General features: G+C 37.5%; 1 protein-coding gene across 1 annotated transcript in view; it reads right to left on the bottom strand.

Annotated features, from left to right (window-relative positions):
• Positions 1-5,294: 5,294 nt before the first annotated feature.
• Positions 5,295-25,836, bottom strand: part of LOC127451923 (synaptic vesicle membrane protein VAT-1 homolog) — a 55,518-nt gene continuing 34,976 nt past the window's right edge. Inside the window, exons 4-6 of the mRNA XM_051716993.1 lie at positions 25,657-25,746; positions 14,061-14,302; positions 5,295-9,340 (exon numbers count right to left, since the gene is read on the bottom strand). Coding sequence (XP_051572953.1) covers positions 9,062-9,340; positions 14,061-14,302; positions 25,657-25,746 — 611 coding nt within the window. The 3' untranslated portion in view covers positions 5,295-9,061. The remainder of the gene's footprint in view (positions 9,341-14,060; positions 14,303-25,656; positions 25,747-25,836) is intronic.

Below are 25,836 nucleotides of genomic sequence, written 5' to 3' on the forward strand. Positions count from 1 at the left end.
GCCACCAAGGACATGAAGAATTTTCAAAGGCATCTGAAAAGATGGAAACCTTACAATGCAGGATGACTCTAGAGAAAGAGAGACACAGGAGCAGAGCTAAAACAAATGGGCATGGAAAGAGAAAATCCAAGAAGAGCATACATGGCAGTGGGCATAGAAAAGAGCACAGCAACAGGCATGTCCAGGGATCATGCACTAAAAGTGGACATGAAACAGGCCAGCAGAAAAGTAGTGGACATAGAATGAATTCACATGGGCACAGTCATGGTGCTGAACACAAAAAGAGCAGACGTGGGAGCCATGGCCATGGAGATTGGAACACAGGTCATGGTCATGGCATGCACTGGCACTAGGAGAACCAGAATGCAAGGTGTGCAAAAAACCACAAGTGCAAAACAGGACATATCACAAGTTTTACCACATTGTTGCAGATGCTGTTGTTTTCAAGCAGAATGTTGCCTCTACCAGATCAGACCGATCATACTGAATTCGGGGACAGTAGGTCGAAAGTTCAGTTTTCAGAAATGTCCTCAGAGTTGCGCCAAAATGAGCCAGGGTTCCCACTAATTTTCCAGGATATTTTATGCGCCCAACAAGTGTAATATTTAAGCAAAAACACGTGTCCATTTAAATCCTGCTTTTATTTAGCCGTTTCTGTGTTTTTGATGGTAGTTTCTCACCTCCAGATAAGCAGTTCGCTATATGGCCCAGTGTGATTATTAATCCTCCTAAAGCTGTGATTTAAATAAATGCATAGTCTGCATGTGCTACACACTTCAGAGTGCTCCGCTCTGTCATCTCACACACACACAAGAGCATGCGTGATGATCATGATGTGATGTTTTCAGTGTTTAAGTGGCCAGATTTACACATTCATTTTGAAGCGCGCATCACTTGCAGATGATATATTTTATAAAACCATGCAGTTTAATTATCACACTAGGACATATCACAATTTTAATTTTATTAATTGTGCATTCAAACACAAATTTTTGTCCAGAAATGTTGTATTGCATGCAAGTCTGTGTTTTACAGCGAATGCCATTTTTATGACTAGATTCCATGATTCAGTTCTGTGTTTTCCACATACTACATGTGGTAACGGCAGTATAAGCAGACTCCGATCGTTGAATTATTGAACATTAATTCACATTTCAGGGTGTGAATTCGGTTCTGACTGTCAAATGTTTTTGTGGTTAACATAACGGCAATGTTGGAACGAAAAAATCTTAATCTGTACTATATTAATACTTAAACTATTTTGTTGGAGCAAAGCAGAGATGACAACAGATAAGCAGAAAAAGTATGTGACAGGGATTCGTTTATGACAGTTAACCGTTGACGTTGTTTCACAATGCGCAGCCACCAGCAGTGACAAAATTAGCAACACAGTCAAACAGATCTATTATACTAAAATATTTTCAAGGACATATCCTTTTTTTTTCCAGAACATTTAGGTATTTTTCTAATTTTCCAGCCGTTAGTGATAGCTGGATAAGGATAATTTTTTTTTTAAGGTAAATAATTTGATATATGTTCCACTCATAATGAGCAATTTCTAACTATCTAATATTTTACAGCTCAATTACAAACAATTATATTAACAATATATTCTCATTACTTTTTCATGTCTTCCATAAAATGTTATTGATTTCCATGAATTCCATGCCTGGAAATCACAATTTAACACCTTTTGTGTTACTTCAACAGATTGTTAATAACACAAGTTTGGATTTTCCTCCTTGTTCATTTACACTATTCAATAGTTCGACATGAAAACGAGGCTGTGACAGTCTCTTCAAATGGCATATAAAACTGTATAAATCTTCTAAAACACATCTTATTTTTCACAACTCATCAACTTGTGTTTCCACAAAGATGTTTTTTTTCTTCAGTGTTTCGTCAACAGCATGATCCAGAACACTTTAAACAACAATTCAACTCATTGAAGAGACTGTGGCCGTGTTTGCAATTAGAGGTAGACCAATACATCGGTATTACCGATTAATCGGTCCCGATTGTTGTTTTTTGGAACTGTTGTTTTTTTTTTTTTTTTTTACTGCTTAAATGTTATTCTGTGGCCGGTGCTATTTTGATCACAATCAAGTAATCTAAACTGAAGTGTGCCCTATCAGCACATGCATGTCTCCAATGTCATATCTTGTGAATAATAATTACAAATTTATAAAAATAAAAAGCTACAAAAAGCATAAATTATGAAATACTTAAATACAGAACATTTTAACAGAGCCAAGTCTCCATTTCAAAATAAAAGTCCTGTGTGTGTTTTGGGCTTGTTTACAGTTAAATGTTCCACATTAAGCAACAAATCTTTTTTTTTTTTTTTTTTTTTTAAAGTTATTATTGGGATTTTGGTTGAACAACAAACAGAATCTGGGATTTTATTCATTTTGGACTCTTGTAGCCTCTATGTCTGTGCCCGTCATATTATAGTAATTTAACTAAAAGTATTTTTTATAAGTCTTTATCACCACCTTAGTTATTGTATCGGCAAAATCCACTATTGGTCGACCTCTATTCACAATGGCATACTACCATACTACTCTTACTTTTTCTGCCATACATAGATATGTAGTATGGATAGTAAGCCATTCCGAACACAGTTTGTAAGTCTATCCCCCATAGCCTTAGTCATTTTTTTTTTTTTTTGCCAACAAAAATGTGTGCCATTGAATTTAAATGACATCAATTTTGAAAACTGAAGTCATAAAGTAATGAAAGTATTAAACTAATCTGTGAGAACATGAAATCATTTTTATACCAGTCATTTTATATTATCACCCCAGCAGATTGAAATGAAATCCATTTGCTATACTGTGATTGTTCCTCTGTATATGCATAAACATCAAGATCAATAATGACTCCATGTTTGTTTTTTTAGTTATGCTCTTTAATTAGTCCTGGAAAACATGTAAGGCAAAATGGTCACATCACACACAAAAGCGTTATGAACTATACGGTCCTCACGACCACACGCAGTCCAACCAACCCAGAGTCAAGCACAGAAACAGCAGCACTTCAGATTTTAAGAATGAAATGGAAAAAAGTTCTGATGGAGGGTTTTAAAGAACAAATAACAACAAAAAACAACCCGTGGTGCATCTCTGACATGTGTGGAGGGGTGGAGACTTAAAGCTGAGTCTTTATAACAAGCCAATCAGTGAACAAGAATGTCAGCTGATGCCTCTGATTGGCTCTTCAGACGAAAAGTCAAGCAGAGAGCAAACAAAGCCTTAGTAACAAAAGTCTAAGTTTTTAAAGTCGCCATGCATCTTTGTTCTCGGTAGCCTATGCATTTGAATGCACATAGAAGGTGCGGCACCACAGTGTGATGCGTGTAGTGTACACTTGTGAGACAAAGACAGACCACTTATGCAGAGTATTCATGAGTTTGTGTGGGAAACAATCTGGAATGATTCACTGGTTTCTTCTATGTGCCTAACAAACTGAAGGTGAATACATTTGATAACACCAGCTGTATACATTTAGACCTCTAAAAGGGATAGTTTGAGCAAAAATGACAATTTTTCATCATATACTCACCCTCATTCAAACCCAGAATGACTCGCTCTCTTCCGTGGAACACAATAGGAGATGTTAGACAGAGTGTTAGACTCAGTCACCATTCACTTTCATTGTATCATTCCATTTCAGACTATCACTCTGCCTAACATCTCCTTTTGTATTCCATGGAATAAATTCATAAAAGTTTGGAACAACATGAAGGTTAGTAAATTACAAAATGTTCATTTTTGTGTACACTATCCCTTTAATTTCGATAGTTTAATTTCATTAGCGATTTTATTAACAAATACCTTTCACAATATTGTAAACTGTGAAATATAGGCATACTAAATTAAGATTTTGAATCTAATTTCCATGTTGATGCGGCGTTAGTTAAGGCTGCATGTGAAACAGGAATTCTGGACTCTGCAAGCCTGAGGGGCGTTTCCTGTTCTGGGAAAGCTATTGGATTGAGGGACTGAGGAAGGAAGAAGCTTGGCTCTATCCGAGCCTCTCTCTGGCTCCTAGTCGCACAATTCCATATCCACAAGAGACACTCACACCTGCAGCTGAGCTCATTGTGGAGCTGTATGCACTCCAAAAAGGGAAGAGGAAGAATACTCCAAACCATCATCTTATAACATCTAAACCTTGAGAGAGATTTAATGCAAGCATTCCCAGCCCAGATGTCATTGTTGTTGGGCGTGTGTTCCTTGCGGTCTTTGAATAGACCCAGCGGTGCTCAACATTAGCCATGCAGACAGAACTAAAGAACAGCAGAGGGATGAAACTGAATCTACAGCCGCTCTGATGTCATAAGCAGCTGAGATGAGTTCCAGAACAGGAACGCTGCTGTTGGAATGCATCCGAAAACGGCACAGTGGGGTTTGATCGTGAACTAGAATGTTAAGATGACCCACTGGATTTTTACAGTTAGAACAGTCAGAAGGAAACTGACAATAAATCACTATACAACTGAACCGGACAAAGCTTTTAATAGAGGCCTCAACAAACAATTAAATAGCCCCAAAGAGTGAGCAAATGTTTGAAAAGATTTATGGCTTAAAATGACTTGGAAAACTACATTAACAAATTACACAGCAAAAACATTTACATTTTTTTGTATTTCTTTTATTTTATTTTTTGTTGTTGCTTGTTTTCCATTGAAAATATCAAGATATTGTTGAAACAAGATAAATTCAATTAAGCAGCTAAATGAAACGATATATAGAAGATATTAAGACTTGTGAAAATATATCTTGAATTGAGCTCATTTTTCTTACCCCACTGGCAGAGTTCTTGTTTTTAAAGGAATATTCGGGATTCAGTACAAGTTAAACTCAACATACAGCATTTGTAGCATAATGTTAATTACCATAAAATGTAATTTTGACTCGTCCCTTATTTATATAAAAAAATAATAAAAAACAAAAATAAATTGCGGTTACACTAAAGCACTTATAATGGAAGTAAATGGGGCCAGTTCATTAACATTAAAATAGGGTTTCAAAAGTATAGCCACAAGATGTAAATATTATTCGTGTTAACATGATTTAAGTGTGATTAAATCGCTTAGGGTTGACTGCTGTTTTGTCGACATGGCAACAAAGTTTAAACACTAAAATCATGTTAACAGGTATAATGTTTACATCTTGTGGCTATACTTTTGAAACAGAGTATTTTAATATTTATGGACTGGCCCCATTCACTTGACATTGTAAGTGCCTCACCGTAACGACAATTTGTGCTCTTTATTAAAAAAAAAAAAAAAAAAAAAAAAAAAAAAGAGCGAGCCGTCAAAATTATTTTCTGTGGAATTAACATTATGCCACATATGTTGTCGATTGTGCTCAACTTGTATTGAAACCAGCACATTCCTTTTGATGTTTGATCTATGCTAATTAAAATGTATCTTGTTCTATGGATGTTTTTGATATTTTTACAAGACAAGACAAAAATGTTAAGAAACTTTTTGAAGTGTAGTTTGTCCTAACTGCTGCTGGATCTTTTTGTTGGGTTACCTCTGGTCATTAGCCAACATGCCCATGATCAACCTGCCTAATAATCTACGAATACACACAAAATACACAGCAGTGTATCCATAAACAACAGTGCACTTGATCTGGGGGTTGTCAGATCAGTGGGAATGAGTTATCAGCCCTTCAGTACAGCAGAGCTGAGCAAGGGTGTAGGGGAGGGATTAGCGTCTATGAGTGGTGTATATTTGCATGTAAACATGCGTGGAGGCAATCTGGTGTTGGTCTACGACTGAGGCACAGTGAGAACAAGAGGTTTCGCATGGATTCGAGTGGGGGAAAAGTTGGAAATCAATCAGCACCAATAATATCCGGGGCGTAGTCGACCACACACAAGGAGTGCAATCACAATCTCAGATTCAAGATCATTTCGACAATCACCACAGACAGTTACACGATTTCATCTTTCATTCTCTTAGTTTTTTAGGTATTTTTCCCCTCAGTACAGTAAGCAGTTATAGCGAAGGTCGTGCCTTCACGAAAAGTTTGGCACACTCGGTCAGGACCAACGAAACATGATTCATCACATTTTAGAGGAACTGCAGCAAAGCCTTTTGAACTCAAACTACTGAAATGCAGACCACAAAAACAAACAAACGAAATCAAACAAAATACAAAAAAAGGACAGATTTTTTTTTTTTTCACTTAAGTGTTAGTTAGGGTCACTTGGTGCTCTGAGTCACCATCCACAGGAACACAGTAAGAGAACCAGTGGAACAAAAAAAAAAAAAAAAAAAAAAAAAAAATCGAAAACTCAACCTCCAGATCCGCAACTTAAACTGGATTCGGAATTATTTTCAGGCCAAAGGTGGGAACACGGTGATTCTACATACTAGTATGGCAGTGCCACTGTCACTCCAGTGCATTCTGAGTCAGAATTGTTAACAGAATGCGAAATTATCTGCACGTTATATACTGATTATGTAAACATTAGCATGCATCAAACAATGCAGCATTCTATGCAACTCTTTGCAGGTTAAAACACTTGTTAGGGAGGCATAAAGAGTGAGTATGTGACTGAATGAGCTGAAACTGAGCATTCAAAAACCCAGATAGGAATCACAGATACAGTGGATTGGGAGCGGGACTGCCATCTCTATGAGTGCAAGCAGAGTGCAAACGATAACAAGCCAAAACAGGCCAATCATGGGGGTTGGAATATTTCAGAGTTATCGTGAAAGTTACAGGAGGAAATAAAGAGAGACTGTTAAAATGCCAGACAGTAGCATAAAGGGAGGTAGAGAGACAGAAAGAAAGAACATTTGAGCAACAGACCTGAGGACAGACTGTCAATTACACATACGCACAAAATCATACAAACACACACATAAGAGGGATCTGGTTTGTTTTATACATAAACACTCAAGTAGATCTCTGAAATGAACCAGACTCACAAAAGAGAGAGGTCAGCAAGTGTTTTAAACACTTGAATGATAGCACAGCAATGCATACAAATCACCAGCAGAGGCAGTAGATTACTGCTCTCTGATAAACAGGTGGGAGGAGCCAGAGAGTTTGATTGACATGACTCAGAGTGGTGGTAGAGGGAGTGGCCACATCCCTCAGATACCTAAATATATCTTAAAAGGATAGCCCACCCAATTGAAAATCTGTCATCACTTGCTCACTTTCATTATTTCCAAAGTTTTATGACTGACTTTCTTCTGTGGAACATAGGAGATATTGGGCAGAATGTGTGTGTAATAATATATATGCAAAAAAAGTGAAAGGTGACAGACTGAACCTTCTGCCTAACATCTCCTGTGTTCCAAGAAAAAAGAAAGTCATACAGGTTTGAAACACCATGAGGGTGTAAAAATTATGGCAGAATTAATTTTTGGATGAGTTTATATAGGTTTATAAAGCATAAGGAAAAAGAAAACAGCTGATTAACAATGGTGTATGTTTGTGTCTATCGTGTATGTGGGAGTGAGACCTGACTGTCATCTCTAACTAGCCTAACTGCTGTTGCTATGCCAACTACGATGACGAAAAGGGAAACAGAAGGAGAGAAAGTGGAATTAGAAGAGCCAGTCAGCGCAGATCATATTGAAATGTTACACACAGCGAGTGTGCTGCAGGTCAAGGCGATCAGATGGTGAGCAGTCACAGGAAAGAGGGGAGGAAAAGTGTCAGGATCCCGAGGAATCCTGGAGGAAGTTCAGGAATGAAAGACCACTCCTGTCTTTATCTGACCCGCTGAATGCTTCCACATCTTAAGAGTTCACACAATGAGAGAGAGAGAGAGAGAGAGAGAGAGAGAGAGAGAGAGAGAGAGAGAGAGAGAGAGAGAGAGAGAGAGAGAGAGAGAGAGAGGAGGGATGGGAAAAGGCTGAGAGAATATGGTCTATAATTGGTTCTGCTTGCCAGCTAGGCTCATTAAAATCCTGGCACTTGCCCTGTCTAATGACACCACACATTGATCAGCTAGCCACTGAAGCCTGAGACACCCTCATGCTTTTCCCCGTCAAGCTTATGGGTGTCCATTGGGTTCTTTAATACTACTATTAGTGATTTAGGGCACATCAAAGAAGCTGGTCTCTCTTAGCCAATAAGAAACCACACTGACTCCTCCAGGGGAACAGGGTCAAGTGCACATCAGTGAGTCTGGTCCAATGGGAGAACAAACAAACAACGGGAATGAAGGTGGGTGCACTTGTTTGTGTGCCAGTGGGCACAGAAAGCTCTTTCACTGTACAAAACTAGCAATCAAGCACACTTTTGATGATGTACGAAATCAAACAAGTGAACCCACTCCAGACCAAAAATGAAAGGGGAGGGGTTTGGCAAAAAGGGCGGACACTGTTGTCACGGTAACAGTGCTCCCAGAGAACCCAGGCTTTTACCCGTGCACCCCAGGGAACGTTCAACTGTCTCACAGGTGAGTACGCAAACACACGGAGGGGTGTAGAGCGCGAATCTGGGAGTGTTTTGTGGTTTGCGTCTACAAAGAGTATTTCAGTGGAATACAACAATTTTATAGTGCATTAGTAGTGCAGGAGTAACAGAGAAAATTGTAATATATTTTAACAGGGTGCTGAATAAGGTTATTTCATTATATAATTGAAGACATTGGTTGAGTAAACACTGAAGTGATAGTTATAAAAAGGATAATACTGCCCTAACATGCCTTGCTGGCATGCAGTCATATGAAAGAGTTAGAAAGGACTCAGCAAAACGCAGAGAAACTGGGAATAAATATTACCGGGGTTAGAAAAGAACAATAAAGTGGTGTGTTCCCTTGGTGTATAATGTGTGTTTGTGTAAATGAACATAAGTGGAGTGTTTCTGAAAGATTGCAAAAATGTGGTTTTAATGTCAGAAGAATCACCTGGGGTTGAGCTAATTACACAATACCCCCCCCCCACCCACACACACACACACACACACACACACACACACACAGATATAACACACATATACACACACACACACAGACCACTCTCAAAACCCCTGACAAAGCACATCCACGACTTTTTTCGGCCTGTGGTTCTCCTCTCTCAGTTCTCCTCTTTCTTGGCTTCTTCCTTCTTCTCTTCCACTTTCTTATCCTCCTTCTTGGTCTCTTCCTTCTTCTTATCCTCCTTTTTCTCATCTTTCTTGGCCTCATCCTTCTTCTTGTCTTCCTTTTTCTTGTCGTCCTTCTTCTTGTCTTCTTTCTTCTTGTCATCTTCCTTCTTGGCCTCCTCTTTCTTTTCTTCCTCCTTCATGGGTTCGGTGGTGAGGATGATTTTACCGATGTTGTTCCTCTCCTGCATCCTACGCATGGCATCACCGACCTAAAAGAGAGAGAGAGAGAGAGAGAGAGGGAGCGAAAGAGGTTGAGTGAAAGGAAGGGACCGGCAGAGAGAGCATCTTTACTAGCCATCTGCTGTGGTAAGAATATCTAACAAGCTGTTGACAGTTGATCTAATAATAAACTTCACGCACACACAAACAGCATTTATGAGATCATATATGCCACCAATTTAGTGGCAGCCTCAGTAAATTCACTTTCATTGCATTTTTTTCCCAAACAATAAAAGTGAATGGTGACTGATACTAAACATTCTGCCTAACAACAACTTTTGAGTTTCACGGAAAAAAGAAAGTCATATGGGTTGGAAATAACATGAGTGAGTAAATGAGATAATTTGCATCTAATTTAGAGGACGACCGATATGAGTTTAATAGCTAATGCTGATATATAAAGAGCTATGGCCAATGTGACAGACAGACATATACAGTTGCATGTAAAAGTTTGGGCACCCCTGATCAAAATTTCTATCACTGTGAATAGATAAGCGAGCAAAAGATGGCCTGATTTCCAAAAGGCATAAAGTTAAAGATGACACATTTCTTTAATATTTTAAGCAATTTTACTTTTTTTATTCCCATCTTTTACAGTTTCAAAAAAAACAAAAAAAGGAAAAGGGCCTAAAGTATTTATTAACACCCCCTTTGGCAAGTATCACAGCTTGTAAATGCTTTTCGTGGCCAGCTAAGAGTCTTTCAATTCTTGTTTGGGGGATTTTTGCCCTTTCTTCCTTGCAAAAGACTTCTAGTTCTGTGATTCTTGGGCCGTCATGCATGCACTGCTTTTTTGAGGTCTATCCACAGATTTTTGATGTTTAGGTCGGGGGACTGTGTGGGCCATGGCAAAACTTTCAGCTTGCACCTCTTGAGGTCATCCACCGTGGATTCTGTAGTAGAAGCCATCCTCTTTTCATCTTCAGCTTTTTTACAGATGGTGTGATGTTTGCTTTCAGAATTTGCTGGCATTTCATTTATTCCATTCTTCCTTCTACCAGTGAAATGTTCCCCCTGCCGCTAGCTGCAACACAAGCCCAAAGCATGATCGATCACCCCCGTGCTTAACAGTTGGAGAGGTGTTCTTTTCATGAAATTCTGCACCCTTTTTTCTCCAAGCATACCGTTGCTCATTGTGGCCAAAAAGTTTTAACTTCAGTCCACAGGACTTGTTTCCAGAATGCGTCAAGCTTCTTTAAATGTTCATTTGCAAACTTCTGATGCTGAATTTTGTGGCGAGGACGCAGGAAAGGTTTTCTTCTCATGACTCTTCCATGAAGGTCATATTTGTGCAGGTGTCGCTGCACAGTAGAACAGTGCACCACTATTCCAGAGTCTGCTAAATCTTCCTTAAGGTCTATTGCAGTCAAACAGGGGTTTTGATTTGCCTTTCTAGCAATCCTACGAGCAGTTCTCTCTGAAAGTTTTCTTGGTCTTCCAGACCTCAACCATTCCCGTTAACTACCATTTCTTAATTACATTACGAACTGAGGAAACGGCTACCTGAAAACGCTTTGCTATCTTCTTATACAATTTTCCTGCTTTGTGGGCATCAATTATTTTAATTTTCAGAGTGCTAGGCAGCTGCGTAGAGGAGCCCATGGCTGGTGATTGTTGGGACAAGGTTTGAGGAGTCAGAGTATTTGTAAAGCTTTGAAATTTGCATCACCTGGCCTTTCCAAATGATGATTGTGAACAAGCCATAGCCCTAACAAACTAATTAAGGTCTGAGACCTTGGTAAAAGTTATCTGAGAGCTAAAATCTCTTGGGGTGCCCAAACTTTCGCATGGTGCTCCTTTCCTTTTTTTCCCACTCTAAAATTGTGTAAAACAAAAATACACTTATCTTGCTTAATGTTGAAAAGAATCTTCTACTCACTTAAATATTCACAGCTACAGAAATGTTGGTCAGGGGTGCCCAAACTTTTGGACGCCACTGTGTATGTATATATTTATTAATTAGTTGTAAAACAATATATTTAATATATAATAAATACAATATACTGTACATAATACATAATAAATACAGTATATACACATTAGAGGTGTAACTGTTCTCGGTAAAAAAACGAACCATACGGTTCGCCACCCATGGTTCGGGAAGCACTGGCACTGTGGTCGGTTCACCTCATGTTTAATGACGCATCTGGAGCACAAGTTTTGGTCAAGAAAACAAAGCGTCAAACAGACAGGCACAGTTACAACCTCCGCTAATGCACCTGAATGGATACGCTCCACCTATGTTTCACGTGGGTCAACTTGATGAAATCACTGTTCTGCAGGCATTGTGTGTAGTTGAAAATGGCAAGTAGAGAAAACAAAATGCTGATAGAGAAGCCCCCTGCGTTTCTCCTTTCTGGGAACATTTTCTTTTGCAGTCAATTACAACAGCGATGGTCAAAAGATGTTTACAAAACAGGCACTGTTTGCAGACATTGCTCGACATGAGTGCTGTATACTGGTAATGCGTGTCAGTAATGTGCGTGAGGGCTTGTTTAAAACACGCATGCAAGTTCTTCCTGTTTCCTCGATTGAATATGTTGAGATGAGGTTGGTGTAATTTATGTTGATGCATGTAGCAAATTAGTGCAGGTATTAAGTTAAAATGTTGATTTAGTACTTAGAGAAATTTTTTTTTTTTTTTGGTTTTCTGAGCAGAAATCATGGTTTTGATACAATTAACTATGGTTATGTAACAGTAATACTGTGGTTTCTATATAGTAACTATGATTTTACTATATATTGTAACCCTGACAGTAATCATGTTTATATTGTAGTTACTAAGATTTTACTACAAATGCCATGGTGAACTATGGTTACTGTTGTAAAACAATGATTGTTATTTAAGGGCAAACTTGAGTTTATCAAATAGATTATTATTTTACATTCTACATTAAAATTTGAACAATACATTTACTTTTGAGAGAAGAAAGTTTTATACATATTTTTAAACTTATTATTTGTTGTTTACTCGTATGTGTATTATTGTAATTTGTTGTAAGGTCATACTCTTTTTTTTTTTTTTTTTTTTTTTTGTATTGTTCGATGTATATTTTCCCCCCGTTACACATCACATTGCATGTGTAATTAAAAAATAAAAATGAAAAATGCATCTATCTATCTATCTATAGGCCTATATAATGTAATGTAGTTATATTATAATTGTATAAGGTAATAATAGCAAATTGCACAAAAGTGCAAATAATATTTTGCACAATTTGTATCAAAACCCCCCCAAATAAATAAATAATTTAAAAAAAATGTTGCCAGTGTAAATATGCATTATTTATGTTAATTGGCAAAGCTGGAATGATTTATCACTACACACATTTCACATTAAAATATAACTGAGCATAAATCTGCTCTCTTTCTGGCTGTGTTAGAGTGCAAGACACTGACTGTCCAACAGATCTCAGCTGCTCTCTGGTCAGTCCACCTGTCTCCTTCTCTTGTTTTTTTCTCCCTAATTCACCTCTCCTTTACCACTCTACCTAACAACCAGTGCCACGGCAACAGCGAGCCATCTCCTAGCAACGGGAAAAGCAATGTGGCCCTGACGATTGACTTGTGAAGAGAGGAGGAAAGATAATGAGACAGGAAACAAGAGCAAAGACAGAGTTACAAACAAATAGAATGCTTAAAAACGACTGTAAGAAACCATGTGAAATTCCATATTTTTTTTGTTGCTTGGATGCAAAAGCACTTTGTAATCCTTTAGCAAATCTTCAATCACACAAAAGTAAACTGAGAGTGCTAAAAGCCCAGATCTTCATAAAAGCATCAGCTCGCATTTGCTGTGACTTACTGTAAAGCAGGAAGAGACGTCTCCATAGCAACAGGAGAGAGGATAAAAGACAGGAAATAATAGAGAAAGATGGATGAAAGAATGAGTGAGTGATTGAGAAAACAAGAAAGCTTGATCAAAATTCACAGTTATGGTGGTTAGGTGATCATGAAAGAACACCCATGCACATTTATCTGCACAAGGTGAAATTTTGATGGATTTAAAACATTCTGACAAAAAATACACAGTGCTGGGTAGACTACTTCAGAAAAGCAATACTGTACTTATTACAAATTACATTACTAAAATTGCAATCAGTAACGTAATCTCTTGATATTTTTTAGGTAATCTAATGTGATTGTTTTTGGATTACCTCTGACCTAACTTTTGTTCATTTGATGTCACTTAAAGAAAGAATCTATACTATTTTGATATAACTTTGCTTAAATGCATTTCAGAAAACTTAATGAATCAAAATATGTGAATGTATAAGATTTGTGTTTCTCACAATTTTTGGCAAAAATGGCAGAAAAACATGGTACGAATTATTATTTAAATGAGGATTAGTGAAGGTCACTTGATATGATGTAGACAAAGTATTTCACAGCTATTCATCAACAGTGTTTAGTAACCAACATAATTAATCATCATGAGAAGGCATGATCTAATATCAGCAATAGGCTGATTTAGAGGGGATCAATAAATTATGAACAATATACTTCCGTTGCCTGATATGTAATTTTAAGTATTTTAAAATGTAATTTAATCTAATTACAATTACTTGATTTGTGAAATTTTATTACGTAATCCACATTACATGCAATCGGTTACTACCCATCACTACAAATACATAAAGAAATACTCATGTTTTTCCAAACCACTCCCACACAGTTAAAATTTCCACCGTCACACACGCATTCATTCACCTGTTCTAGGTGGTAGGTGGAGTCAATTCGGGGCTTGATCTTGCCCTGTTGGTACAGGTCCAAAACCACCGTCATGGCCTGAGAGATGAGCTCAGTCTCAGAGTCCAGGTACCCCAGGTGAAACCCGCACACAGATCGGTTCCCTTGGATCAGGCTCAGGGTGTGTACAGAGAACTGCTGGTACCAGGTCTTAGCCACGGCAAACAGGTTCTTCTTCTGGCCCGCCAACATGTTAGCGGCACCTGCCCAAAACATGATAGAAAACTTCAAGTAAACATAACAGACATCTTTATAGAACAGCTCATCCGGTCCTCTATTTTGATTGGACAAGAGGTGTTCCAAGAGTGCTGATATTTAGTATAACAGCACTGTTACACTTCACTGTTTGCATCACTTCGCTTGTTCTGCAATCGGCAATGTCGATTCTGCTTTGGCTTAGTTGAGAAATATTTTCATTAGCGAAGCCAAAATAGACCCAAAAAACAAATAAATCACTGGCCATATTGTGTCTAAAATGCAAGTTACTCAGTACTGATTACTTATTTATAGAACTGTTGCATAAAAGCATTTTATTACACGGCTCTCTGGAATACTCGAATCTGATTGATTCTCCTTACATAATTATAACGCAAATCAATATTTCATGCCCACATATTTGGATGGTAGCCATGTAATAAGCAGGATAATGTACAGTCAAATAAACAGACATGGTTTAGGACTCTGGCACTTTAAATACAGCGTCACACTCGCAATCGTGCTGCGGTACTGAATATCAGCAGAGCTGTGATTTCATATTCAGTCCAATAGCACGACTGTAACTAGTTTCAATATGAAAGTAGTTCCAAATGAAGTCAAACTGTGAACTTTTGTGTTTGCCAAACAGTGTTTGTCCAATCAGATTAGAGGGCTTCAATTCAGATCAACAGCCCTCTTGCTTATGTGATATTGCTTAATTACATACTGATGCAAAGGGATCATGGTTTAGGACCCAGGTGCTTGATTCTGGACACAGATTATTGGGTCCTAGAATGTAAAGCTGTCTTTTTATATGTGTGTGAGGTGTCTGAATTGTGAGCACGTTCCTTGAGCATGAATAAGTGTTTGTGCGTGTCCATTTTGAGTAATATGTGTGTGTGGTTGACCAACAGCTGAGTTATTACTTAATGACTCCCACAGTGATCGTTCTTCATTTACAGAGGAATGACATGCCTCTCTGTCCCTCCTTCCCTCTCGCTTTCTCTTTCCAACACTGCACTCTTTGACCCGTCTTCATTCTCTCACTGTCCACACATCCTCTCGCATCGTTTCCCATGTCTGTCTGTCACTCCCTCTCTCTCTCGCTCTCGTTTTAGTGTTTCTCCACACAATTATCCTCTTCCTTTGTTTTTGTCTTTTGCAGTCCTCTTTCATTTTCATGCTCTCTCTCTGGCCAGTCCAACTCTCTCTACTCTGATCCCATCTCTTCAAAGGTGATTTATTAGCATAAAATTAGAACTCCATATATTTCCAAAGCAAAGGATACATACAGGATAAAATATATTATGTAGTCGTGTCAAAACTTTACATTTTAAATTTACATCGGGGTTCTCACACTTTTTGATCAATGAATATCCATGACTTTTCCATGTACTTCCCAGACATTTGTGATTAGTGGATAAGGTTTTTTCCAAATAAATAATTTAGACAGATGTGTAAAACCATTAAAAGCATATCAATGTATGTAACTTTTTCAGTGTTAAAATACCTTTTTTTTTTTTTTTTTCCCCAGAGAGTAGTTTTCACGATACCAAAATTTCAGTAGTCTGTACCGATTTCATTGAAATTTCAAGGTTCTTGATACCAATTTCGGTTCCACAGCAAAAATATGCTATATGCTATAAATGTGCTATTGAACACTTATTTAGACAATTTAAAGTTAAATGTCAATATAAATAATAATAATAATAATAAAAAATGCATGTTCCCTTCAAGTGTTTCTCAATTAAGTATGCATTGCTTAGGTGTTTAAGTAGGGCCCTACTGAAATCTGTATTTTTTCCCAAATCCTTTTTCCTTTTAATTATTTTTCCAGAATTCCATATTTTAAAGTTTAATTTAATTTCATCACCAAAATGGTGTAATCAAATGACTTCTTAAAACTTTAAGTAAAAAAAATACAAACTTTTATTCTGTAAATGACACTCTTGCTTGTGATATGTTTCTTAATTTTTATTATTACTATTTATTATTATTATTACTACAGTGAATATTACATTTGACTATACAGTTGTAATATATATCTGTTGCAATTTCTTCAATTTCAGGCGTCTAGCTTTTGAATCGTGCTTTTATTTTGGTGTGTGGTTTTGACGGAAGCTTCACTTTTTCTGACACATCAACAGTTCATTATCCAGTGTGATCGTTAAAGCACAAATGCTGCGATTCAGTTATATAAATATATAATCTACATGTGCTGCACGCTTCAATTGATTCAGTGGATTAGTGCCCTGCTTTTTCCATCTCATACAACACGAATGATTCTCAATGTCTGTGGAGTTTGTAGTTATGAGTGGTCTGCTTCACACATTCATTTAAAGCATGCAGCTCATGCCGACTAAAGGTGCCGTCACACATACACATTATGTTTAATGAAAGAAACGCGACAAGACATATCTGTTAGTAATATCTGTAACTCTATGCTTTGCACAAATAAACAGCTTTTAGTTTGTATTCTATTCATTCATTAACGTTAACGACTGTCTATCTGTGGATATTTCTGATATTTGCAACCCTCTTTGCAATGTATCAATTATATAGTTCACTGATTTCATTTTTGAAAACATGAAACGTCATTTTGTGGGCATGTGAGGACTTGCGTTTGTGTCTAGAGTTTGTTAGAACATTAATGGTATGATGACAGAACATTTAAACTGGTTGCACAAAGTACTTTGTAAAGGCAAAATATTCTTAATTGCCAACTTCAAAATGCTTAATTCATAAATACATAAGATCCTACCTTCATGCTGTGGACGTACTGATGTGCCTTAGGGTAACTCCAAGAGACAACACAAAGTCATTAAAAATATCTCTATTTATAATAAATACCCAATGGGTTTCGGGCCGGGTTTGGGTCAGTTTTCCCCAAGTAGGATGTCGGTTTCGGGTCGGGTTCAGGTTTGTAATGAATGAAAAATATAAACGGGCTTACTGAACTTGTTTCGCGCACGCACTCACAGACACGCAAAAACGGATGAGTTAGGGGCTGTTCACACCAAACATGTTTTTGCGTGTGTCTGTTCTGTTTTCCCATTGTTTTCCTATGTAAACACATGCTGGATGAATGTCTTTGACTGTTGCACGGTGTCTCTCTGTTTCTTCAGTGTCTCACGCAGGACCGGCACTTTTTAAACACTGTGTCAAGTTAAAAAGAACTTAAAACGCATGTTGAGACACCTGCTCGCTTTCATTCTTTGTGCTGCGTCTAGATTGTTGACAACTGTGTTAAAAACAAAGATTCAACATTCTAAACAAGTTCAGGCTGCATAGAGGGGACTGCTGCATTGTTTCATATTATTCCAGACTGTTCTAAACCAAGTGAAGTTTCAGCAAATAAACGGTAAGTCAAACCGCAGTAAAGAGTTTGCGGTTTGAAATTCAGATTTCGAATGGCTATAAATCCGCTATGTGCTGTCATAGACATGTAAATAATGTTGCATGTTATTCTTCATGATTTGTGAATTCAGATGACATCATCTGCTCTGCAATCGGTCATTTCAATTTTACAATTCTACATTTTCTAATCCAAATAGCTCCAATAGTTGAACACCTAGAAGGCTGAAACAACTGTCATCTTTTTTAATTTTCTCAGCAGTTTGTTTTCCCGTCAACTCTTCAAGTCCATTTGACTCGGGAAGGTGAAAAATAAGCATACTTCACTTTTAACGGCTATTTCCAGTAAACACGCAATCTGGGTTCATGCAAATTCACTTGTTTTAGATAGTTTTCACAAATCAGGCTCTTTCATAAATCACATTTGGTCGCGTTTGATTGCGTCTTACAGCTCTACCCCATTGCCTCGTGTAATAACAATATAGGCTGCGTCAATGGATAAAGCCATCAGAGAAATCAGCTTAAAATTCTAAAAACTGAACACCTAGACGGGTCATAGTAAGCTCAAATAGACCTTCATGATTTGTGAATTGTTTCACAGTTCAGTTAATATCAGATAACTATTTAAGTTTTTGAGTCAAAAATTCATCCGAAAAATCATTATTTAGGCCTTGGGAGGCCATTTTATAAAGCACACTGCTTATAATCAGGGAAAAACCATTTGTTTCAGACAAAACTGGCTTTGTGAAAACTTTCAGAGATTGATTTGAGATTGGTTTGATGGCTTTGGTTTGTTGTTAACAAATATAATTTTGATATGGATGTGTCAACAAGCTAGTCATTTTTTTTTTTTTTTTTAACCCTTGTGCTGTGTTCAGGTCATTTTTGTCCCATTTTGTTTTTGTTTCTTTAATAAAAACAGTTTCATTCATCTCAGTTGGCCAAGGTTTGGTTACTTTTCTTTCATTTGCCCTCTGAACTCACCAAAAAATTGGACTGGATTTGATGAGTTTAGACCCAGTGACAAAAAAGTAACACTTGTGGTGTTCCGGTTCATTTTTGACCCAACACAGGAAATGAATGGGAAGGACTAAAACACAGAGCAATTAGAACACTAAACCTATAACACTGATTTCTCAAACTGTTGACTCAAGAACTCAAAGGTTTAAATGTCAAAAACTGATCTGTGAAATAATTCACAAATCAGGATGGTCTATTTAAGCCTAGTGTGACCCATCTAGGTGCTCATTTTGTAGAATTATAAGACATTTACTGGTTTTATGGCTTAGAAAATTAGTGTTTCACAATGCCAATGTGCAAGAATCCATCAAACTGAGTAAATTCAATCTGCGGAAGTTTTCACAAATCCAGTTTTGTATGAAACTAGTGTTTTTCCATCATAATTATGTATTTTCAGAATGTGACCTCTCAAAGCCTGTAACACTGATTTTTCAGGTAAACTGTTGACTACAGATCTCAAAAAAAGGGATAAGAGACGAAAACTGATCTGTGAAAAAATTCACAAATCATGAAGGTCTATCTGAGCTTACTATAACCCATCTAGGTGCTCAGTTTTTAGAATTATAAACCGATTTCTCTGATGGCTTTATCCATTGAGACAGCCTATATTGTTATTATTACACAAGGCAATGGGGGTAAAGCTGTAAGACGCAATCAAACGTGACCAAATGTGATTATGAAAATGTTCACAAATCAGGCTCTAAAACAATTGATTTAGCATTAACCCAGATTGCGTGTTTACTGGAAATAGCTATTAAAAAGTGAAGTGCGCTTAATTTTCACCTTCCCGACTCATGGACTTAGAGTTGACAGGAAAACAAACTGCTGTTAAAAAAAATTCACAAATCAGACTGGTCAAAATGAGTGGTTTCAGTCTTCTAGGTGTTCAACTATTGGAGCTATTTGGATTAGAAAATGTAGAATTGTAAAATTGAAATGACCGATTGCAGAGCAGAGAATGATGTCATCTGATATCATGAAGAATAACATGCAACATTATTTACATGTCTACGACTGCGCATAGCGGATTTATAGCCAATCGAAGTCTGAATTTCAAACCGCAAACTATCTTTACTGCGGTGTAAGACTGCTTTTTTCTGTTCTGCTCTAGTGTACTAAGGGGCTGCCTTGCTTTGTTAAAACAGTGTATGTTTACTGTTTCAGTAGGGTTACGAATGTTGCCTATAACGCTTACATAAAATTTTGCCTAATGCAACAGTACTTGCTAGGATAAGAAATTATAAAGATAAGTCCTATTCAGATGGCAATTATTTTACATTGGGCATTGAGGTAATTTCAGCATTTAAAGGGGGTAGTCAGTGATTTTATTGCCATCCGAATCCGAAATGTCTGTGTTTTTCTCCCACCTCCCGCGAGAAAATTCCCGGCCAAATTACCTACTGTTTTTTGACAAACACCAAGGTCGAGTGGTAATTTTATTGCCGTCCGAATCCACATCTGAGTTTATAATCCAAAAGCCGTTTTGGAAATCCTTTTTGACCACTAAGTGCCGTACGTTTGCGCTGCACGTGGTAACAGCTGTAGCGGTAATGGCCTGTTGTGAAAATTGTGTAACAGAAATTTTTGAAATAATTCACAATAATAAAATTACGTTACACTCCACCACAGTGAGTGGGAACTCTTAAGAAAAGCGAGAGCCAAATCACGTAAACTTTTGAAATGGTCCATTATTATGGCAGCAATGCAATACAAATTTTAATATATCACATTTTTTATGTAATTTTAATGTTTAGTAACGTGTACTAAATTCATTTATACATAATGCTTGCATGACACTTGTTTATATGGGTCGAGAATCCCAGAAAAGTTGCCGGGTTAATGTCTAGCTTATTTAAAAGGTTTAATTTCCACCTCCACTTTTTAAACACTGACAGATAATTCCAAATGATGTCCATCATTTTGATAGAAAAAAAAACAAAACTATTTTTACCATAGCTCCTCAAATTTCATTTTAACTATCTTTACTGTCCTTGATGTGTGCAACTTCTATATCTCCTTGCGTGTGCTTAGGAGAGAGCATGCAAGCGGCGCAACTGAAGTGATGCGGGTGACGAAACATGCGTATCCCCATATTTATTTGGCTGCGCTGATAAACAGTCTTGTCCCTACAGTTTCTTGATTTGTTTAATTGCTCTTTGCAAGAATTTTGGCTTGTCCCATTTGTGAAAATGTACACTGTATTTCCCTCATGCTTTAAAAAAAAAATTATTTTCACTTTAGCGTAATCCCAATCATATTTAAACGCAAATACAGAGGACATAGTTTGTGGTTTAATTAATTTAACTTAATGCACAACTGCAATCATGTGACTGACAAAAAGTCTCGCTCGGCCCCTTTGATTTAATTGTCATCCGAACACATGGGTTTCATCACAGAGGACGTACTTTTACAGACGTCACCCTGCGAAACAATTGCCATAATAATAGGGCTATAGTGAGCAATTTCGGGTTCCGTTTGGGTTTATAACCTGACGGTATCGTTCGGGCAGGGTCGGGATGGTCAGAGGTGTCGGGTAAGACACCTCTGACCATCTTGTGTCATTCACTCATTGTATTATAGTTCAGGTGAGCAGATTTTTTGAAAGGGGTGCAACTAATATATATATATATATATATATATATATATATATATATATATATATATATATATATATATATATATATATATATATATATATACTTACATTTACGCATTTGGCAGACGCTTTTATCCAAAGCGACTTACAGTGCCCTGATTACAGGGACAATCCCCCTGGAGCAACCTGGAGTTAAGTGCCTTGCTCAAGGACACAATGGTGGTGGCTGTGGGGATTGAACCAACAACCTTCTGCTTACCAGTTCAGTGCTTTAGTCCACTACACCACTCCCACACCCACAATTTTATATTGTGTTTAGAACTATTTTAAATCACATTTAAGCCTCTTAAAAATGTGGGGTGACATTTTTTATTTTTTAAAATGTAATTTCCTTTATGTAACGAGCTTTCCTGTTTGAAATTTCATGTCAACTCTACATTTTCTAAACCAAATTATTAACGAGTTGAAACCTCAAAATTAAGCAGAATTACACGTATCCACCTTTTTCTACATCCCATGATGCTTAACACGAAATGTGGGCATTACTTCCGTTGTCAAGTAAACGCAGCTGTTGTTGCGGCATACGTCCATTAATTCTTTCGCTGCAGTGTTGGGATTTTGAGGAGAGCGTGTATGATTTTGTGAGGACATTATACCAGTGTTACTGAATGATAATTAACTGCAGAAAAGCCATAAAGACAAAGAAAGCACAGACAAAACTGGCACGCTGTTTCTCCCAGATGCAGTTAAGATTTAATCTAAGCACAAACGCAATATTTCGAGCAGAATTATCCATTGCTTTTAGTGGAGTACCTGTGTTAGTTCAGCTTCAGATGTGTGTGTGTGTGTCATCTTGTCACCCTGCATTTTCAAATCAGACAGACACACTGAGGAAGAGCCATGATGTTCTCATCCTTGCATATGTACAGGTAATCGCTTTTTCAAGTCGGTAATTTCCTTTTAAATCCACACGTATATTTAAATGTTTGTTCGGTGGGTGATTGACATGTGAGAGGTGGTGCTTCACTGCCGTCCGGGACGCATCAGGACGGCGTTTTAAACCTCAAATGCAATGTGGTTTTTGACTACCTCTGTATGTGTTTTTGTGATCCAATCACAAAACATTTTACACCCCGTTTACAACTATATTTAGCACTGACCATTCACGATCGGATCATCCGAAATGTGTCTCACCAGCTGTAAACAGGGTCTAAAATGACTGCAGCCAGAGCTAGGAAATGCTGTAGAACGACATCCGACGGCAGTCCCACCCACATTCGTTTCTCCAGTAAGACCCCCAGGAAAAAGATGGATAATGAAACGCATGTATCATGAAAAAGTGTAGTGTATCATAGCTGTCTGAATATGATCTGCCAGGTCCAATTTACCTCCGCTGGTATCAGAAACACACACATTTACAGTGACAGAAAAAACCCCTCATGGGCATTTTCAAGTAGTAAAAGACTATCACCATCAACTTTCTGTGCTCCCACACGTAATCCATTTTGATTGACTCTTCTCAGAAGAATCAATGCAAACAGGAATTCAGATGACAAAATTCGGAAGAGTGAAGCACTGAAAAGGGGTGGGGCTGAAAGTTGCAGGACCTTTCAGATGATGAAAGAATTTGTGAATTGTGAATTTCACGCGATGGGCTCCCGGTTGCGAAGAATTTCCTCACACTAATTTCGCTTAGAGTTAAAGTTTAGTGAACTTTGACAGGCGAAATCGCTGCGTTGACCAATAGGAAGCTATTTGGTTTGGCGGTGACCTCTGTGTGGGCGGTGCTTCGTACACAGCTACACTGAATATTCACAATGGACAAGGATAGCATTTTAGCGGCGAGTTTCTTTTTAACTTAAGTTTCACTGAGTATAAAGTGCAGCATTAAAAAAGGCTGCTTGACAATTATAACTTAACTGGTTTCACATGAGCTCAACGTCCGCCCACACCTTAAGATATGTGTGGCCGCGCCTTAAGATTGCAGTTTTTCGTGGTAATAATAATCACACAAGGACATATTGCGATTTTTATTTGATTAATTGTGCATTTCAGTGTAAAAGGAGTAACAGAGCACATGCTCAAATAAACATGTGAGAATATGAAAGCAGTCGTGTGTCATCAGGCAGCATGCGGATATCGGATCGAGTCGGTGCTCAGTACTACCGGTACTGCAGAAATACTGGTATTGTGACAATTTTTTTTATTTTAGTAATCAACTTGGTATCAAAGTACCAGTACTTTTGACAACATTAGCAGAGACAACTATAAGTAAGCCATTCATAAATTAATTCTCGAAAACTTTAAACACTATCTCTGTGACACTATGAAAATTCCTGTTCTGAGTGACCTACTTAGACCTGCCCCAACAACATTACTCGATCAATGATGCGAGCTGGGGGCAGGACTATCTGACTGTTTGAACAACTACACGTGATGGGCGTATTCAGAGAGCTGTTTTGAAAACATTGTTTATTTTTGCAATTCTGTTCAGTGGCACTAATGTCACAGAAATAATAAACTTCAGCTTTAATCGACTCATTTGAAAGAACTAATTTAAAAGCAACTTTAACACTACCAAGAGCAAATTGTTTTTCTCCTTAGAATTGATTAATATTTACTAAAACATTGTAGAATATTTATATTAATAATGTTAAATATACTATATGGCCAAAAGTTTGTGGACACCATATGTGCTTGATGAACAATTGATTTCAAAACCTCAGGCATCAATTTCCCCCTTTGTTGTAATAACAGCTTCCACTCTTTTGGGAAGGCTTTCCACTATACTGTATGTAGTAACATGGCTGCAGGGATTTGCTCTCATTCAGACACAAGGCTATCAGTGAGGTCAGGAACTGATGTTGGTCGATGGGGCCTGACTTCACCCCAAAAGTGATCAGTGGGGTTCAGGTCTGGGCTTTGTGCAGGCCAGTCAATTTCTTCCACGCCAGACACAGTAAACCATTTCTTTATGGACCTCACTTTGTTCACAGGGACATTGTCATGCTGGAACAGAAAAGGGCTATCCCCAAACAGTTGCCACAAATTTGGAAGCACACAAAGCCCAAGACATTACATAAAGAAACATTAAGATTTTTCTTTACTGGATTTAATGGAGTAACCAAATTTGTTAATTAGAAGGGGGTGTCCACAAACGTTTGGCCATATAGTGTATGTATGTTTGTATAATAATAATAATAAAAAAACGCATCATTTCACTAATACTGTAAATAGAAAAATGCATATTCATTGTAGAAATTTAAATTTTTAGGCTGGATATTTCCAGATTTTCCATGAACCCTATTTTATTATGGGGCTATATTTGTCCCCAGACATTGGTTTTCAGGGGCCACTAGTGGGTCACTATGGTGTCTGAAGAGGCACTAAACCCATAACTAGAAAAAAAAAAAAAAATACAACAGTATATTATGAAATACATCAAATGTTAGATAACATAACAGATGAACTCACCACTGGTGCATTTTTGCTCACACATTTTAAATATCTGGGGATCTTTTGTCAATTTTAGTGACACTGTGGCCCTGAGCCTTGGCTAATATCTGGCCCTGCTCTATAGTGCCATTAGAGGAGGAAAATTTGTACACAAAGCAATGAATGTCTCACTTTAAACACACACACACACAATCACACAAAGTGAGCTCTGAGTTGGAGTGTGATTTGGACCTGACCTAGTCTGCTATTCGGACACTTTCTGGGTTCTGTGTTAGATAGAGGAACCATTGTTCTGATGGAGAATGAGTGAGAGAAACTGAGAGAAGGAGAGATAGAAGGACAAAGAGAGTTGGGTGGGACTACAGGACTCCATGATGTTTACGGGGTCTTGTTCCAGGTATTGTGTATCTGAAGTTAATTTATTGTAATACGTCACTATCAAGCTATTTTATCCAGAAGAACAAAAACCTAGCTCCACATAGCAAAAAATCATTTTTAAATCAGAATTTTAATCTGCTTTTTTCCCCCAGTTAAAATAACTAAACATCTGCAGAACACAATTAAATTTACTTTTTGAAATAAAATTGAATTGAGTTTACTTTGAGCACAGGCAAATAATTTTTCTTGCTCAAACATAAACCTTAATTCAAGCTATATTCTTTGAAAACAAGTCTCAGCCTAATATCTTATGCAGTTCTGCTCCTCATGTAAATTTATCCTGATCTAAAGATATTTAGATGGGGGGGTTCTCTCTGGAAAACGAGACAAAAGTACAGATTAAAAAAAAATTAGGTTTAGCAGTTTACTGAGCAAACACTTTAAAACTGTGGTATTTGGCAAAAGTTACATGAAAAGATTAAAATGGCAAAATCAATGTATGCAAGCATATCTGAACTGAATCAATGTGATATGTAGCATGCAGTGTGTTAATCTCACCGTAGCTGATGAGCTTCCCCATTGGTTTCAGTAGGTTGTAGCCCTTATGGGTGTCAGAGCCTCCAAGAGGATCAAGAACAATATCCAACCCTGAAAAACAGAAAGAGAGAGAGAGAGAGAGAGAGAGAGAGATGCTGGATTACTCAATGAGTTCTCTTCTTGAATTTATCAATTGCCATA

This window comes from Myxocyprinus asiaticus, chromosome 14 (genome assembly GCF_019703515.2).
Source record: "Myxocyprinus asiaticus isolate MX2 ecotype Aquarium Trade chromosome 14, UBuf_Myxa_2, whole genome shotgun sequence".
NCBI lineage: Eukaryota > Metazoa > Chordata > Actinopteri > Cypriniformes > Catostomidae > Myxocyprinus > Myxocyprinus asiaticus.